Consider the following 17,369-nt stretch of genomic DNA (forward strand, 5'->3'; position numbering starts at 1 on the left):
TTATTGGCAGTTTATTCTCGCATATTAAATAATTATTTGGGTAAAACAAATAAATAAATAAATTGTTTTCACCATTTGCAGTCTGGCAATCCTGAAGAGCAGGGGTTCCCTGTATATGTATGTGTGTGTGTGTGTGTGTGTGTGTGTGTATATATATACACACACACACACACACACACTCACACACACACATGTACGCACAAACATTTTCCACATTAGAGCATGTCAAGTTATGTGTTCACATAATATTATGTACGTGTCCACTCGCCATGAATAAATGAGCTGTCTCCCACTGATGGAATCCACAAAACATCTCCAACCATGCATTTATTCAATCCACACACATACATGCGCACACACACACACGCACAAGACAAACACTGAGCTACCTCTTTCTGGCTGTGCGTATTTTATCACACTATGTTCTGTGTGAGCAGACCTGAGCCCAGTCACAAGCCTGCTGGCTGTCATTGTCCATAATTTGGTCTCAGCCACCTCTGCTCTTTATACAGCTGTCACTTTGTTCCCTGAGACAGGCCTGACAGTGTACGACATATGCACACGTACGCCACTGCCAGGTAGCCTGATGCACCATCCACCAAGACAGAAATGTTTCCAGCACAATACGAATATTCAACATCCTCAATGGACCATCAAAAAGAGATGCTCACACACAAAGCCACTGAGGAGCCAAAACAGTAGCTGTTGTTTGAAGCCAGCAGCCTTGTTTTCATCAAACCAAAGGATTCCTCCTACATTCCTAATCAACAAGCTCTCGAAAATGCTCCAAATCATTCACATCCTCCACATGGCTGAACTGTGCATGTACAGTCCCCTCCAAAAGTATTGGAACGGCAAGGCCAATTCCTTTGTTTTTGTTGTATACTGAAGACATTTGGGTTTCAGCTCAAAAGATGAAAATGATACAAAAGTTCAGAATTCCAGCTTTTATTTCATGGTATTTCCATCTAGTTGTGTTAAACAACACAGGACAGAGATTTTTGATCTGAAAATGTCTTCAGAATACTACAAAAATAAAAGAATTGACCTTGCAGTTCCAATACTTTTGGAGGGCACTGTATACGACACACATGTACACCTACAGACGCACCCACACACACACAAACATATTATTACAGTGTGAACTTCATTCAACTCATTACTTTTCAGGGGGACACTGTTGGTGGTTCTAAAAACGAATCATTGAGGAGATTGAAATGCATTTCATCGTATCACATTTTTGAAGGTTTTGTTGCTACTAGATGCTTCTCAGGTCATACGGCACATGAATGCAGCAGAGCAAAAAATAAAAAAGAGTCAATATTTTGGACTGTGTGGAAAGGGACATGTCTCTTTATCCTACAATTAAATTAGCAGCTTTCCTACTTGGAAGCCAATTAATCCTGGTATATTTTAGATTGTGTTATATGTTATTGTAGAGTGGCAGAATGTCAGAAAGTAACTATTTTGTATGAGTCAGACAATAAGGATACAAGGTACGTCGATTTTCTTTTTAAATCATCAACACTTAACCTTATCTAACTAGCTTATTTCCAATGAGGTCAGTTTCTGGTGCAATGAACACCTGGTTCAGACCGAACAATACTATCTCAAGTTCACAGGGAGGAAGGTGGAGGGAAATAACACAGCGAGAGGAGAGATACACAGATAAGAAGGATGAGCTACAAAGGCTGCCCGCCTCTTAAAATATAACACTTATGTGCTGAAGCCAATATCGGGAACACACAGACTCGTAACTCAGATGTTACTTTAAATATAGCTTACATATTGTATATGTATTATTGTATATTATTATCATCATATATAATACAGATAATTTATAGGTGTTATTATAAAGTTCCCTAATTAAAGCACTGGCCAATGTGCTTTTTTTTTTTTTTTTTAAATGAGGTTAAAAAGTAAGCAGAGCATCATAATCAGTGTCCAGAAGCTTAGATCTTGGGGTCAGGAGCACTATAATCAGTATAAAGAGGGTCATGCTAAAAATGTAAATAGTTGTGAGGATATTGTGTGTGGCTGAGGATGGACTGCTGGACAATGATAAATACATGCAGCTGTGAGACATGCAACCCTGGGTCCTATGTGACCCTCCTCCAGTGGTCTCCAGGGACCCGTTACCGTGGCAATGAGCGACTCTTAATGGCACGGACATGAGTGTGAGCGAGTGTGTATCCTTAATATGACGTGTGTGTTGGTAGGTGCGTGCACACATACATTGCATTATAACTGTTAATCAGTAAGGATCCTTTGTATACACCAAGAGAAGGTCTTTGGGAAAAAGCCCTAATTGCCCTTCCTCTGCTTCCCGCCCAGGCCTTCACACCTTCTTGTGTGCTAAGAATTTCCAGCCTCATCACACACACTGGACACACGATGCTAATTAGGGACCCCACAATCTCTCCTAATCACGTTCTTACATGAGCGGGACCAAAATGTCACTATGTGCATGCAGGCATTATGTTAAAAATGGTAATCGGCGTGTTACAATATAACAACGTGACGTAAACTTGTGTGTCCCCAAGGATGCATGTATGTGTTAAGTACTGTCCAGACATGCACATTTAATCACTAAATTGCCTTAAACCTGAAAAATGTACATTTACTGCGCACTGCAGTACAATCCAACTTCATCTCATTGTGTGTGTGCTTGCACTTCATACACACAAAGTCGAAAATACATAATTAGACTTTACACCGAACTGATCGGTATCGGCCGATAATTAGCATTTCATGCTGATCGGCTTTAAGGTCATAATTGATTGGCTCTGCAAAAGACATTTACTCCACGTCGAGTACAGTATATTCGTATCCAAAAGCTAGTTTATTTTTAGCCTTGTCGCATGTCTTTTGATGTAGTACTGTAAATATCTGATCACCAATAAAGTTATTAAAAAAACAACACCACATAATACCCGGATCAGACTACAAGACAAATTTGGTCTTTCACGATTGCACCATGTCAGACTACTGCAATAAAATCTTGTAATCCGATCCTGTTTTCCGCATCCTGTTTTTTACGATCAATGGGCTTCATCTTGTCAACTCAAACGTGTCCGGATAAACTCATTACCATGGCGACGACAACAATAATGGATCGCGCCATGTGCTTATAAGAACAAAATGGGGGAAAACGTGTTAGTGGTAACCGGTGCTCGGGAGAGGACGTTCATTTAAGGATTGCTTGAGGTATGTTCACGTACTTTTAATACGATAAGGCTCGCAAGCAGGCAACAAAACGTCATGTAGCCGAGCAAGCTAGTGCTACCACTAACGGTTATACGCGAACATGCAGGCGTTCTGTCGAACTATGCTCTAAAGTTTTGGTGTGTGTGAAGTAATTTAATTAAAAATAAAGTAATTTAATTACTTTAAGTTAGCACCCATTATTTCTGTCATGTAATGTCGGTTTGACCTGACTGATTAGAATACACGATCTGACTAGAGCAGTGATTTCCAACCTTTATGGAGCCAAGGAACATTTTTAACAATTGAAAAATCTCACGGCACACCAACAAACAAAAATGTCAAAAATTAATTACTGTATGTACTTCCTGCCATCTAATAGAAGACCATTTATTTGTTCTGTCTCTTACTATGCCTCACTCGCATAAATAGATGAAGAATGATACATTATTTATTGTAAATATAGTTTTTGTAGCAATTAAGCACACAAGTATATACAGTAAATGAACAAGTCATTTAAACAGATACATTGCTGCATCTTGTGATCGGTTATCATTTTTTAACTAAAAATAACATAATCCACTTGGTAGACAAGCAAGTCCTTCAGAGGAAATGCTGACTAGCATATGAGTTGCTTCCTGTCCGCACTGTTAAGGGAAAGCTACTGCATGTACAACGGTAGTATGTTGAAAGAAAATTAAATGCTTATCATTACATTTGGCACTCTGACAAAGTGATGTACTTCCCAGAGCTGCTACACTGCAGACGGCGAGGTAAGATGATGAGGGAAGAGTATTGTTGGGATGGAGAAAAGGGAGTGAGGGAAAAACAGAGGTGAAAGACTGCATCCATATCACTCAAGCTCTGGTATCAACAGTGGAGCGGTAGTTAACTAATTTAGAGTTGTGTGTGTGTGTGTGTGTGTGTGTGTGTGTGTGTGCGTGCCATACCCGTCTCATCCTTTGCAGTCGCCTTGGAGACAGGCTCTTGGTACTGGTGGGGGATCCCGCACAGACTGTCATCCCTTCGTCCTCTTCCTCCTGTGAGGCCGAAATAGTGAATATAAATCTTAGATGTTTTGTGTTACAGTACATGCATTCGACTTACAAACATATCATGCAGGCTATGGTCCAAAACCTCACATACTTAATGTATTATTTCATGTGCCAATTTCAGCATTTCTGAATACTTTCAATTCAAATCTTAAGTATAAATGAATTTAATTTTGTAGGGTGCCCTGCGATTGGCTGGCGACCAGTTCAGGGTGTACTCCGCCTCTCGCCCGAAGATAGCTGGGATAGGCTCCAGCAAGCCCACGACCCTAGTGAGGATAAGCGGTACGGAAAATGAATGAATTAATTTTGCAGGGTTCACTGCATTAGAAAGTTGTGCATGACTCCTAATAACACATCCACCTAATATGATGTTTCATGCAAATGTGATTGCTCTAACATTATATGAGCACAACACCCTCTGAAATGTCACAAAAAAATGTCATAATGTGGTCAGTTCTACACAGCGGTCATCGAATCAGTCCTGTGTTCTTCCATCACAGTCTGGTTTGGTGCTGCTACAAAAAAGGACAAACTCCGACTGCGATGGACCATCAAAACTGCTGAAAGGATTGTCGATACCCCCCTACCCACCCTGGAGGACTTGCACGCTGCCAGAAGTAAGACAAGAGCGTGCAAAATCCTATCGGACCCTCCACATCCCGGTCACCAGCTCTTCCGGCTCCTTCCCTAAGGTAGGCGCTACCGATCAATGCAAACAAGAACTAGCAGACATTCCAACAACTTCTTCCCTCTTGCAATCAACTTCTAAAGTACCTAACCTACAATTCCATTGCAACATGCTGGCAATTTTTTTGTCTCGCGTTTGTTGTCACATTTCTGTCTCACATATATATATGAAATACACTTATAAAGAAAAATACATAATTAAATGACAAAAAAATCCATCCATCCATTTTCTGAGCCGCTTCTCCTCACTAGGGTCGCGGACGCGCTGGAGCCTATCCCAGCTATCATCGGGCAGCAGGCGGGGTACACCCTGAACTGGTTGCCAGCCAATCATGGCAAATAATATACAACATAATATTTTACATGGCAATAATTCTTGAAAATGGAATTTACAAGTATTTCCAGCAAGCCAATCGGAACTAAATATGACAAAATTACATTTATGACTCTAGCCTATTCTGCTTTCAGATACTTCGGAACATGGCTACCAAGTTTAAGTTTCGATAAGTATGTCCTTTAATGTCCATTAGCAGCTGGCAGCAATGTCAAAAGAAAACTGAATTCACGACGACTTCTAACAACAGAGGAATGTGGTCTTTGCAAATCTTTGAAATTGAAGAGATTTCTGCATTTTTATTTGCCACTGACTGTGCAAGCATGTTTGTGTATTTGCGTATTTTACAGAGGGCTGCATCTTGCTCATGTTGCTCATAATCAGTGTCCCGCTGACAGATCAAACTGCTTTCGCCTCATCAAATCCAGCAGGCTTATGGAAACATACACCTCGTTACATTAGCTTTGAGGAAATCACAAGCTCGGTGATGAAATATGCAGACAATAAAGGGGAAAGAGGGGCTGGAGCTGGGGTGACATGACAGGCCATAGCCAGAGGGGCGTTGGTTAAAAATGTACAGGCATGAACAAAGCGCTGAGCGGGCTTCAGCACTGATTAAAGAGTCCTGCACAGGAATCACACACTCCATGTAAAGCAGCCTTCCCGCCTCTTGCTATGAGGGCCATGCATGTCCGGCTGCCTCACAACAGCCTTGTGTGCTTGCGTGTGTATGCATGCTTCTATGGGTCTGTGTGTGTAAGTGAGGTGTGATGGTCCGTGCTGCTGCTCACCCGTGCTCTGAGTCGTCCTTTTATGTCCCGGATGCCCCTCTTGGCATGACTTTTGGCCTGGGAGGAAACACAATACACAAAGATTCGAAATACAAAAAAAAAATAATTTGCGCGCTATTCCAATTTTATTGTTCACAACAGGCTATGATAATCACATAAAAAGCCACCTTGACCATTATAAACCACCTTGACCCCCACTCTTCCCATTACAATTTTCAATGTTATGCAACTGCTCATAAACTGTGGATTGACTTTCATCCGCAGCACAGCTTGTGCGTTGTTTTTCTTTACGTCTTCCTCTAACCTTCAAATTAATTCATTGTTGGTGATTTAGAGTAGTAAACATGGATATGCATCAAGAGCCTTACCTTTGTCACTGCTGTATTGATGAGTGCTCCACCTCTCTATTTACAAAAACAATTACATTTTTCAGAATTCACATCAACAAGCCATACACAAACAACAAAACGTGTGCACGTGAGCAAACATTCAATGCCATTAAATAGAGAATTGAATGAAAATTGCATATTAAAAATATGAACATAGAGTAAAAGTTTAAAACAACTGTATATTGTGATTTTACACAAAAGTAAAAACTTTAAAATCATGTTTACGGTGGAACGGCTTGTAATCAGCAGAATGATGTCTGTTGTTGCTATGGGGACTGGAGATCGCCTGATTTTGTGGTCGAAGTGATGATGACCTGTTATGATGTCTTCCTATATAATTTTTGTGTTAAGACTCACAATGTTGTTACATCAATGGTGACAACCCAAGTTTTTTTTTTACTTTCACTATAATACGGTTTTCGTATATTTCATGTTTTAATGTTATGGTACATGCATTTATTCTCTCATTGACCTCAGTAATCATGTCATTTAAAACAACTCATTCCTTCTCGTAACCTGATTTTCAATATCACAGTCACCAGCGAGCAGCTGTAAATAGCACCGCAATAGAACTTCAGAGTAACATTGGTGACACCTGGCAAAGTATCAATCACTGGCACATTTCAAGGCATTATGGTGGTTTTTATTTAGAAGCGGCGGATGGAAGGTACATCATTTGATTGATATCCACTTTGAGGCAAGCAGACTGACATTTTGGAAGCCAATATCTTTCTTAGAGCATCTTTTGCCACGTCGTTCCGAATTCCTTTGTCGTCCCACTTGTGCTCCCTTTAGGTTTCGAGTAAAAGCACAAAGCATTGGCTAAACAGCTAAATAGAGAAAGTGGCAGCCAGTGTTTCAGAAGTCTGCAGAAGAGGGAGAGCTGGAGGAGGGGGGCCCGAGGTGAAGGCCTCTCTTATAGATCCCTGTCAGTCAGGAAATGTGAACTTTAACAAACCTTTGAAGAGCACTCTAGAGAACTAATTCAGCCTCAGCTGACGGCGGGGGGAGAGTTAGAGGCAGTCAGTGTAGTGAGTGAGAGGACGAGACAGAGATTGGATTGGGAGAGGGGGGTCTGTGACAGAGATGAAACGAGGGAGGAAGATAAAGAGAGACAGACAGCGAGAAAAAGAGCGCTGAAGAAGGAAGGGGATCTATGTTCCCGGCTTGGTTTAACGCAGTAACGCCAATGTTTGCTGCCAGATCAACACGTCATGTCCGTAGACGTCTTGTCATGTCAAATCACTGCTGTCTCCACTGTCCGGCTGCACGCGCCACTTCACACAACCTAAATGCACTGCAGCTGCGCCCGGACATCCGGGCTTCCCGTTCTCTCAGAGTTGTGTCAGTCATGCTTTTAATTAACTTTATACAAAATGGAGTGAAAGGTGAAAAGGAGTCATATATTCGGTATATAAGCAGTAACGGTATGAAGAGCAATGTGAATAGAATACCTTTACAGTGTGCATCCATTGCTGATAGGACTTTCCATTACCTGAGGAGATATTCAAACAAATATGAATGATTCATTGTGGACTAAATAAGTGACAGACTTTCAGAAAAAGTCACATTAATTCAATTAAATCAATTAATGTAAATTTTTGAAGTGTAAAAGATGGAGTAAGTAAAGGAATAGAATAAATAAATAGATCACCTGGATTAAATTTATTTCAAATGCAAACTATCGAAGTTATTTGTTTTGTTGTTGTTTGGTCTCTCTTGCTATACATTGCTACAAGCTGAGAGGAACATGAACAGAAGATTTGTGACTTAAGCGTCGTTGTTCATCACAGAAAGCCATTATTAAGTCCATCATTAAGTCCTACATATTGCAGACAGGATTGCTTAAACATTCAATTTAATCATTTAATGTACATGTCATACAATGATAATTTTAAAAAGAAAAGCTGTCTAACACTAATGGTTAATGCAGAGTTATTAAGATATATGTCACTGTACGACAATTTTTCATTGCTCCAGATAAAACGGACACAAACGCCATTTGAGTTCATTTGTCTTTTTTTTTTTTTAATTAACAAATAAAAAAATACATAAGCTATATCTGGCTTATTTCGAATTCGACAATGTTCAGAGTTTTGCAGAAATGGGTTTTACTGCAATAGTCCAGGTTGTACCAGCTTCTATCTCGCCCAAAGTCAGCTGGGATAGGCTCCAGCGGTGTGCTGGAGCCTATGACCCTAGTGAGGATAAAGCACTAGGGAAAACAGATGGATGGATTTGCACTGCTTTTATTGATGATGTCAAAAGTCCAAATAAGCAATGACAAAGGAAATAATGATGAATGTTTAGGGGGGTGCATGAGGAACTTATTTGTTTGTTTATTTCCATGCTAATATAACGCAAAGCTCAGGTGTTTGCAGAAGAATTCCTTGGAGATTTTGCTTCCCTCTCAGATGTCTACTGTCTCTGCATGTAATAATTGTCATTGCTGACAAACCAAATAAAAAAAAATGTCCTCAATTGTCTTTTGCCACATCCAATCAAATTTAAAGTAGCGGTAACTCTTTTATTGTGTAGGTGCATGTCAAACATGAATAGAACTAATTCAATTTGAAAAGGTGCTGCTTTGCTTCAAACTTTTGTCTCTCTCAGTGTCACTTCAAGGCATTTTTCCAAGCTTGATGTCGCCTTTTATGTCAATAATAATTAGAATCCAATATTCTAATGCATCAATGCATCTCACGTCATCACATAGACATTTCAGGGTAAAACCAGCTGTTTAAAGTTTTAATGTTGGAAGTCACCCTGAATAATTTTAGGAGGTGTTATTTCATTCATCATATTTATACTTGAGCACAATAACTTTTGTGTACTGCCTGAAATATGGCAAGTTAATCTAAAGTGACTAATGGAGAGGTATGCCACAACTCACTTCCACAGAAGCCCCCCTCTGTGATCTCTTCTTCAAACACGTCGGTGAAGCCGCGGCCTGCGTTCAATTTGGCCAGCCGTCCGTCGATGAACTGCAAACATAAATTACAACTGCTTTATTAAGGGGAGGAGGAGGGGCAAGAACACACTTAAAGGGATATACAGACATGCGCACAGAGTCAATCACTGGGGCGACACTGGGGTGTTATTAATCCTGGCGGATGGAACCACAAGCCAAAGATTAGGTGGTTTGCAGGTAATAGGGATTGGGTAATGCGGAGCAGGTGAGGAAATACTGCAACAGACTGCATGCAGAACAGCGTCTGAGACATGAGGAAGTTTCATTTCCGCTCTTTGGAACACGTAAAACACCATCTCATAAATATGAAGCTAACAGCTAACATATCAGGAAACCCCACAAGTGCATGTGATATGCAAGTAAAAGACATATACACTCAACGTCAAAGTGGTATAAATATCTAACATGAGTTTTATGGAGAGATGGCACAATGTTTTCTATTATGAGAACTGAGTTGGAGTATGTAGGAGGTATGGATCTTTGGAAAAACTATGATAAAAAATGAGTGTGAACATTTTTCAGTCTTTAACTGACCTTTAACACAATGACAATGGTAAATAAGATTGGATGATCTGTGAAATTTATTTCTGCAAGGAGAGGACTCGAATGTCAAAACGCTGACCATATACTGTGGTTGGGATGTAGGCCTCTCTCTACAGGTCAAGTGACCATAATCATTAATTTCATTTATTAACTTATTAACTAACTCACACGCCTAAATACATGGCAGCAGAACCATGTGCCTTCTCCCAGGCAATCAGCAAATAAAGTTAATCATAGGAATGAAAATATATGCTCATCCATCCATCCATCCATCCATTTGCTGTACCGCTTATCCTCACTAGGGTCACGGGTGTGCTGGAGTCTATCCCAGCTGTCTTCAAGCGAGAGGCGAGGTACACCCTGAACTGGTCGCCAGCCAATAGCAGGGCACATATAAACAAACAACCATTCGCACTCACACTCCCACCTATGGACAATTTAGAGTCTTCAATCAACTTACCACGCATGTTTTGGGGATGTGGGAGGAAACCGGAATGCCCGGAGAAAACCCACACATGCACGGGGAGAACCTGCAAACTCCACACAGGCGGGGCCAGGATATGAGCCCCGGTCCTCAGAACTGTGAGGCAGATGTGCTAACCAGTCCGACACCGAAAAAATATATACTGTATATTTTAAATATAATAATGATTTTATGCAATGTACAACAATGATTCATTCAATTTCTAGGGTTCAAATGTGGAATTTCAAAGTACAAGTACGGATGATAAAATGTTTTTGTATGTGTTCAGTTAAACGAATGAACGTGTTTTCCCCCGAGATAACTTGCTCATGCTTGTGTCTTTCGTTCGCACGATTAAATTAAATAAATATATTTGGAAATCCATGATTTTCAATGGATAGTGACAGACTTGTATTCTTAAACACATGGAAAAAAAGGTAAATGTCACTTGAGAACAGCTTATTGTTAGCTCTGTTTTAATAGTCCAAACTAGAGTTTGGCAGTTAAAAAAAAGAAAACCTATTTCTTGATAGAAAATCGCTCAGAAACAGACACATTAGTAAAATTATTTCACATTGTTTAATGTATGAGAAAGGAGCTTGGTGGAATGGTGCACATTTTAAGACACGGCGCTCTTTCAATACATTTCAAAAGCAGTCATTTATCCTCTCACGGATACACTTACACACACAATAGTGGTAGCAGTTGTTGTAATAAATTACATACAATCTATATTATAGATTAAATGCATTTGCCTACATGCTTCACTGGGGGTTATTCCTGTCATGTCACAGTGCAACGCTTTTTACCCAACTAGTTGTCTACTTACTGGTGTGACTTAAAAATAAGAGCGTCTCGAAGTTTACTAAAAATTACGGGAGCATAAAATCAACTTCCCACAGCTGAATAAAGTAGGCTAGAAATGCCTTTCTATTAAGAGAGCATGCCTAAAGCCTCGTGCTGTAGACAGGCTTATTTTCTCTGACAAAACTATTTATTAAAACTAGGCAACCTACCTGGCATGTACCCGAAGAGCTATATTTTACCTTTTTATTCACATTATGTTCAGTGACAATTTTGTTGTTACATTTTAATCACAAAGGGAATATTTTTGTTATTTAATTATGGTAAATTTTCAAACATCTAAAATGTTATGTTTAAAAGGGTTACTTTCTCCAAGTTTTGAATAATGTCATTTGCTCTTTCAAAAATGGACTAAAATTAAAAATGTTAATAAAAAAAATAATAAAAAAATAAAAACGGTATTTTTTTTTAAGGACGTATCGCCCAGGCCTAATTTGTTCATCTTTGCAAGTGTGTCCAACATGCAACAAGAGCATAGGTTGTTTTTGCCATGTGTCCTCTGGGACTGAGCTGCTAACTAGCGAGCCAAACAGCCACCCGCTTCCCTGGTCAGAGGGGCTGGAAGCTCATCATTAGATCGTTTTAATGAGAGGTGAGAAACTACTCGGCTACTTGGCTGCCCCAATTAGCGCACATAATCAACCCAAATCATCACCAAGCCAAAGCCGCCACTTACTGTAACTCACTCAGACTGATTAGCTGACTCATTGTGGGCATTAATTAGACACACTGGTCAGCACAAACCAATGAACAGTCCCCTCCAAAAGTATTGGAACAGCAAGGTCAATTATTATATTGAAGACAAGTGGGTTTCAGATCAAAAGATGAATACAAGACAAATGTCAGAATTCCAGCTTTTATTTCATTGTATTACATCTAGATGTGTTGAACAACTCAGGGCAGAGGACCTTTTGTTTGAAGCCACCCACTTTTCAAGTGAGCAAAAGTACTGGAACGGACTTTATTAAATTAACTTAAAGTGAATAACATTTAATATTTGGTGGCAGATCCCTTACTTGCAATAACTGCATCAAGCCAGCGACCCATTGACTTCACCACACTGTTACATTCTGCATTTGAAATGCTTTTCCAGGCCTTTACTGCAGCCTCTTTCAGTTAGTCAGTGTTTCTGGGGGTTTCTCCCTGCAGTCTCCTCTTCAGGAAGTAAAATGCATGCTCTATTAGGTTAAGGTCCAGTGATTGAATAGGCCAGTCTAAGACCTTCCACTTTTCCTCCCTGATGACGTCTTTTGTTGTGTTGACTGCGTTTTAGGTCATTGTCTTGTTGCATGTTGAAGGTTCTCCTAATTAGTTTGGATGCATTTTGGAGTGGAGTTGTGATATTCGGTCCACAGCAGGGGGTGATATCAGAATCATCTTTATTTGCCAAGTATGTACAACAGTTTACAGAACACTTTGGGGACATAAAGACATTGACAAAAAACAATTGTGCAAAAAGATGCAGAGTCCTCTAGCACTTAGAGCAGTTCGAATGACTAATAATGCAATAGTCCGGTGCAATGACCATTGTGCAAAGGGCGCTGAGACTTCAAGGAGTGTATGCGGTTTAAAGTGACGAGTAGTGCGATCATCTGGGACAATGTTGGTTGTATTGCCCACAGTATTGCCCACCATGGAGGTCCCCTCAGATTGAAGAATGATTCTGTTAATGTTTCATTCCACCAACACAGTACCAATCAGAATATCGTGTTTTGACAACACATACAACGCATTCTTGCAAAAAAATAAAATAAAAAAAATTGGGGTTTCGGTCCCCTTAAATCATTATTAGTTGATGATGCGTTTAGTTCTGGTCTTTGAAGAGTAGGTATTTTTCTTTTTATAGCCCTAAAACCTGAAGACATATGAAGAAGGCTTGATATGGCTTCATAACACTGCTATTTTGCCAAGTGGTGAAATTGAATTTTGGGTTACGAGAGGTGGTGATACTAAACTGCAGTTCTGCTTTAACTGTAAGTTGAACAGCAGCTGTTAAACCTCTTATGCATAAAAAATATGGGAGAAAAGTAACATTCTGGATAACAATAATATATATTGAACTCAAAGTACATGCTTTTGGAACAAGAAATGATTCAGAGTAGACTGTAAGGCTGATGGATGATAAATGACCGATGGGTCATAAGTTGTGTGAATAGCAGCTCTTGGCAAACGTCCCACGTACACGCAATTCAACAGTGTGCGAGTTAGATTTATCATGCTCAGTAAGAGAGTTCATTGACTCAAACTCTGCTAGCAGACTGTGTGTGTGTGTGTGTGTGTGTGTGTGTGCGCGCATGCCTGTGTGCATGTCGGGGCTGTGGAAGGCTGATAGGAAGCAGGTTGATGCCATCAACCTTTCCCCCGCATTCTTTTAGTGTTCTGAAAAGTGATGGCCTTTTGGGGTGAGATGAGTGCTAACATTTGGAGAATAGAAAATAAAATTTGGTACATAATGCAAAAGACAACTGCAATTTCTTTTATTATTTATATGTAAGACCATTTTATAGCCTTTCCCTGATCAAAAATGAGCACAATTAACAATCTATTTTAATAAATTAATTGCTATTTGTTTTAAGTATTACTTTCAATGTCATATTGAGCACAATAATGTTGTTATCGAAAGAGTTGAGCCATAGCAGAGGTCAGATTAATCAACAATCAATCGCACACAATTCATAGAATTCCTAATACTGTAATTTAGAAATTTAGTAGGGCTACAGTAGCAGCTAAGTTCATTAAACTTAGAAAAATATATCTTCAGTGACAATTAAATGTGGGTGTGTGGTACATGGTAGGACAATGGGCTTTCCATGTAGGCTACGCCACATAATTCAACTATAGATGCTTATTTTTATATTCAGGATGTTTTGTGCTTGTAACTTCAATGATTTACGAAACTAAATGTAGTAATACGGGGGGATGTCTTTTCATTGCCTCCATTAAAATATGTTTTAAAAGTGATTCCTAGTTTCCATATCACTGGACCCTCCGAATTTATTGTTAGAGGGCACCACCATGCTGATCCCTCTTACCTGATATACATTTTACAGGAAAAGAGATCTGATTGTAAAAATGTGAAAGAGACACTGGCTTGGAAAAGCACCTAAAAGCTGAAACATACACCTATATATTGATTTATTGCTTCTTTTAGGTCAACATTTTTGATTAATTTCTGCTAATCACACAAGTGACATCAAGCGTGTCAACTTGTCAGTTTCCTAATCGACAACGCTCGCTCAAACAACAAAAAGTAGTCAAAAAACAATTCTATACTGTATAGCAATATTTTGTACAGTTTTGGATAAAAATAACTCCTGGCATCCACACAGATGTTGTCTGCCATGAAAAGGATGCAAATTTCATAAGAAGAGAGACCAAAATGAAGGTGAAGATAGGCATGGGAAGTGTACATTTACAATTACACTGCATGAACTGTATTTATTTATTTAACCTAGCAATTTCAGTCGTAAAGGCAGGTCAAGCCAGCTGCCACAACAATTGTTCCTAGCACAGCTGTGCATTACAATTGCGGTAACATGCCACCGACGCGCTTGATGGCCACTTCAAAATAAAAGCCTAACAAAGGATTGATGTTCATGTAATATTTGTTGTGCTAACAAAGCATTGATGTTCATGTAGTATTTGTTTTGCTTTTATTTTTAAGATGACACTCGCATCACACTGGCAGCGTGTGGCCTATTTCATCGTGTTGGTTCAACACGATGTGGCTTAATTCTTTAAGGATCAACGCTAGAATCATTTGCGGATCCACACGGAACATCACTGTCCGGCTTATCCGGTCACATGTTTGATCAATATCCATCCATCCATTTTCCATACCGCTTATCCTCACAAGGGTCACAGGCTTGCTGGAGCCAATCCCAGCTGACTCCGGATGAGAGGCGAGGTACACCCTGAACTGGTCGCCAGCCAATCGCAGGGTACATATAGAAAAACAACCATTCGTACTTACATTCACACCTATGGGCAATTTAGAGTCTTCAATTAACCTACCATGCATGTTATTTTTTCGGGGATGAGGGAGGAAACCGGAGTACCCGAGAAAACCCACACAGGCACGGGGAGAACACGCGAACTCCACACAGGCGAGGCCGGATTTGAACGCGGGTCATCAGACCTGTGAGGCAGATGTGCTAACCTGTCGTCCACCGTGCTGCGTTTGAGAAATATGCTGAGTAAATATTTTTTAATCGTTTTTAGAGTTACTAAATGTGCATGAAAATTCACCATATTTTCAAAATCATTACAACAAAAATATGAACTTTTCAATGTTGCAAAGAAAAACAAATCACAATGAAAAAAGCACAGTATGCCTGTAAAATGCCATAATAATAACAACAGATAGGAGTAAAAAAAAAAAAGGTAAAAAGATATGGCCTTGATATGGCATCAGTTAAATTATTTGTGTTTTTCTGGTGGGATATGGACTGAATGCAGCACATGCTTCACCAAAAGGTGCCTTTAAAGGGTGGACACAGTGGTGGTTGTTAAAACAAATAATTGCTGATGAAACTGTTGGGGTGAAATCATGAATATTTCAAATAGCTTGCAAACAAATAAAAAAAAATTATCTATCAAATTTCTAACAGTACATAGCCAGTTTCCAGTTAGTCAAGTACAATTTATCGGATTATTAAATTAAATTTAAATTAAATTGAATTAATATATACAGAGCAGCCAAGCCACACAAGTTGAGTGTTACACTGTTGTTGGAGACTGAAGGGGATATGGGTCATGGCCAGTGCAGAGCTCGCGCACGCCACTGGCATCTCGGTCGAAAGAGGAGTGGGGGAGATAAGCCCATCCCATCCCCCGTGCTAGAGAGCAGATAAGGGTCCGTTTCCCAACGTTAGCGCGGAGGCAGGAGCCGGGCGGGAGGAGGCTTTGAACTGCTGCTCAGTATCTGCTCTGCTCTGGGAAAATTATAGATGGAGCGGAGTGTCCAAAGAAACAAAAGGCTGATTGAGGGCCGCTGTGCTGTACTCAGGGGGGTAAATCACACTACTATCACGGGTCAGAGATCACAAAGAAAAGTTCAAGGGTTGAAGAAAAATTTTCTTCATAGCAGGGGTGTCTTTCCACTTGGCTCTGACATGGTTACGTTTAGTATGGGAGAAGCGATTTGGAGGGACAAACCATAAAGTATACGAGTGATTAGAAGCCTCACATGAATAAAGGATAACTGCACACACAAAGGTGCAAGCATATTGTCAAAACCACAATGGAATACAGTATGTGTCAGTGGTGAATTGGAAATTTTCTTAATTAAAATTATTTCAGAACCAGAACCGTTATGTGGTTCTGTTGGCGTCATCGAGCCGTGATCTCCAACTCTCACTGTAGCAGTTCGCAGCAGAATGCGAAGCGGCTGGGATGAGAATCAGCACCTCCAAATGTGAGACCATGGTCCTCAGTCGGAAAAGGGTGGCGTACCCCCTCCGGGTCGGGGATGAGATCCTGCCCCAAGATGAGGAGTTCAAGTATCTTGGGGTCTCGTTCACGAGTGAGGGAAGAATGGAACGGGAGATTGACAGGCGGATCGGTGCAGCGTTTGCAGTGATGCGGACTTTGTATCGATCCGTTGTGGTAAAGAAGGAGCTAGGCCGAAAGGCGAAGCTCTCGATTTACCGGTCGATCTACGTTCCTACCCTCACCTATAGTCACGAGCTGTGGGTCCTGACCGAAAGAACAAGATCCCGGATACAAGCGGCCGAAATGAGTTTCCTCCGCAGGGTGTCCGGGCTCTCCCTTAGAGATAGGGTGAGAAGCTCGCTCATTCGGGAGGATCTCAGAGTAGAGTCGCTGCTCCTCCACATCGAGAGCAGCCAGATGAGGTGGCTGGGGCATCTGATTCGGATGCCTCACGGACGCCTCCCTGGTGAGGTGTTCCGGGCACGTCCCACCGGAGGAGGCAAGTCTGGGTGTCCCTGCTAAAGCTACTTCCCCCGCGACCCGACCTCGGATAAGCGTAAGAAAAATGGATGGATGGAAAATTCTTTCAACAGGCTTGCGCAGGCAAGAGTGTATGCTGAGATAAGCACTGTAAA

General features: G+C 40.5%; 1 protein-coding gene across 4 annotated transcripts in view; it reads right to left on the bottom strand.

Annotated features, from left to right (window-relative positions):
• The window catches only part of dennd1b (DENN/MADD domain containing 1B), a 138,633-nt gene that overhangs the window by 12,120 nt on the left and 109,144 nt on the right, over positions 1-17,369 (bottom strand). For all 4 annotated transcript variants that reach the window (XM_061683369.1, XM_061683365.1, XM_061683367.1 and 1 more), the window contains 5 exons: positions 9,354-9,444; positions 7,915-7,955; positions 6,440-6,475; positions 6,072-6,128; positions 4,155-4,244 (listed from right to left, as the gene is read on the bottom strand). In XM_061683369.1, coding sequence (XP_061539353.1) covers positions 4,155-4,244; positions 6,072-6,128; positions 6,440-6,475; positions 7,915-7,955; positions 9,354-9,444 — 315 coding nt within the window. The remainder of the gene's footprint in view (positions 1-4,154; positions 4,245-6,071; positions 6,129-6,439; positions 6,476-7,914; positions 7,956-9,353; positions 9,445-17,369) is intronic.

This window comes from Phycodurus eques, chromosome 8 (assembly GCF_024500275.1).
Source record: "Phycodurus eques isolate BA_2022a chromosome 8, UOR_Pequ_1.1, whole genome shotgun sequence".
Taxonomy (NCBI): domain Eukaryota; kingdom Metazoa; phylum Chordata; class Actinopteri; order Syngnathiformes; family Syngnathidae; genus Phycodurus; species Phycodurus eques.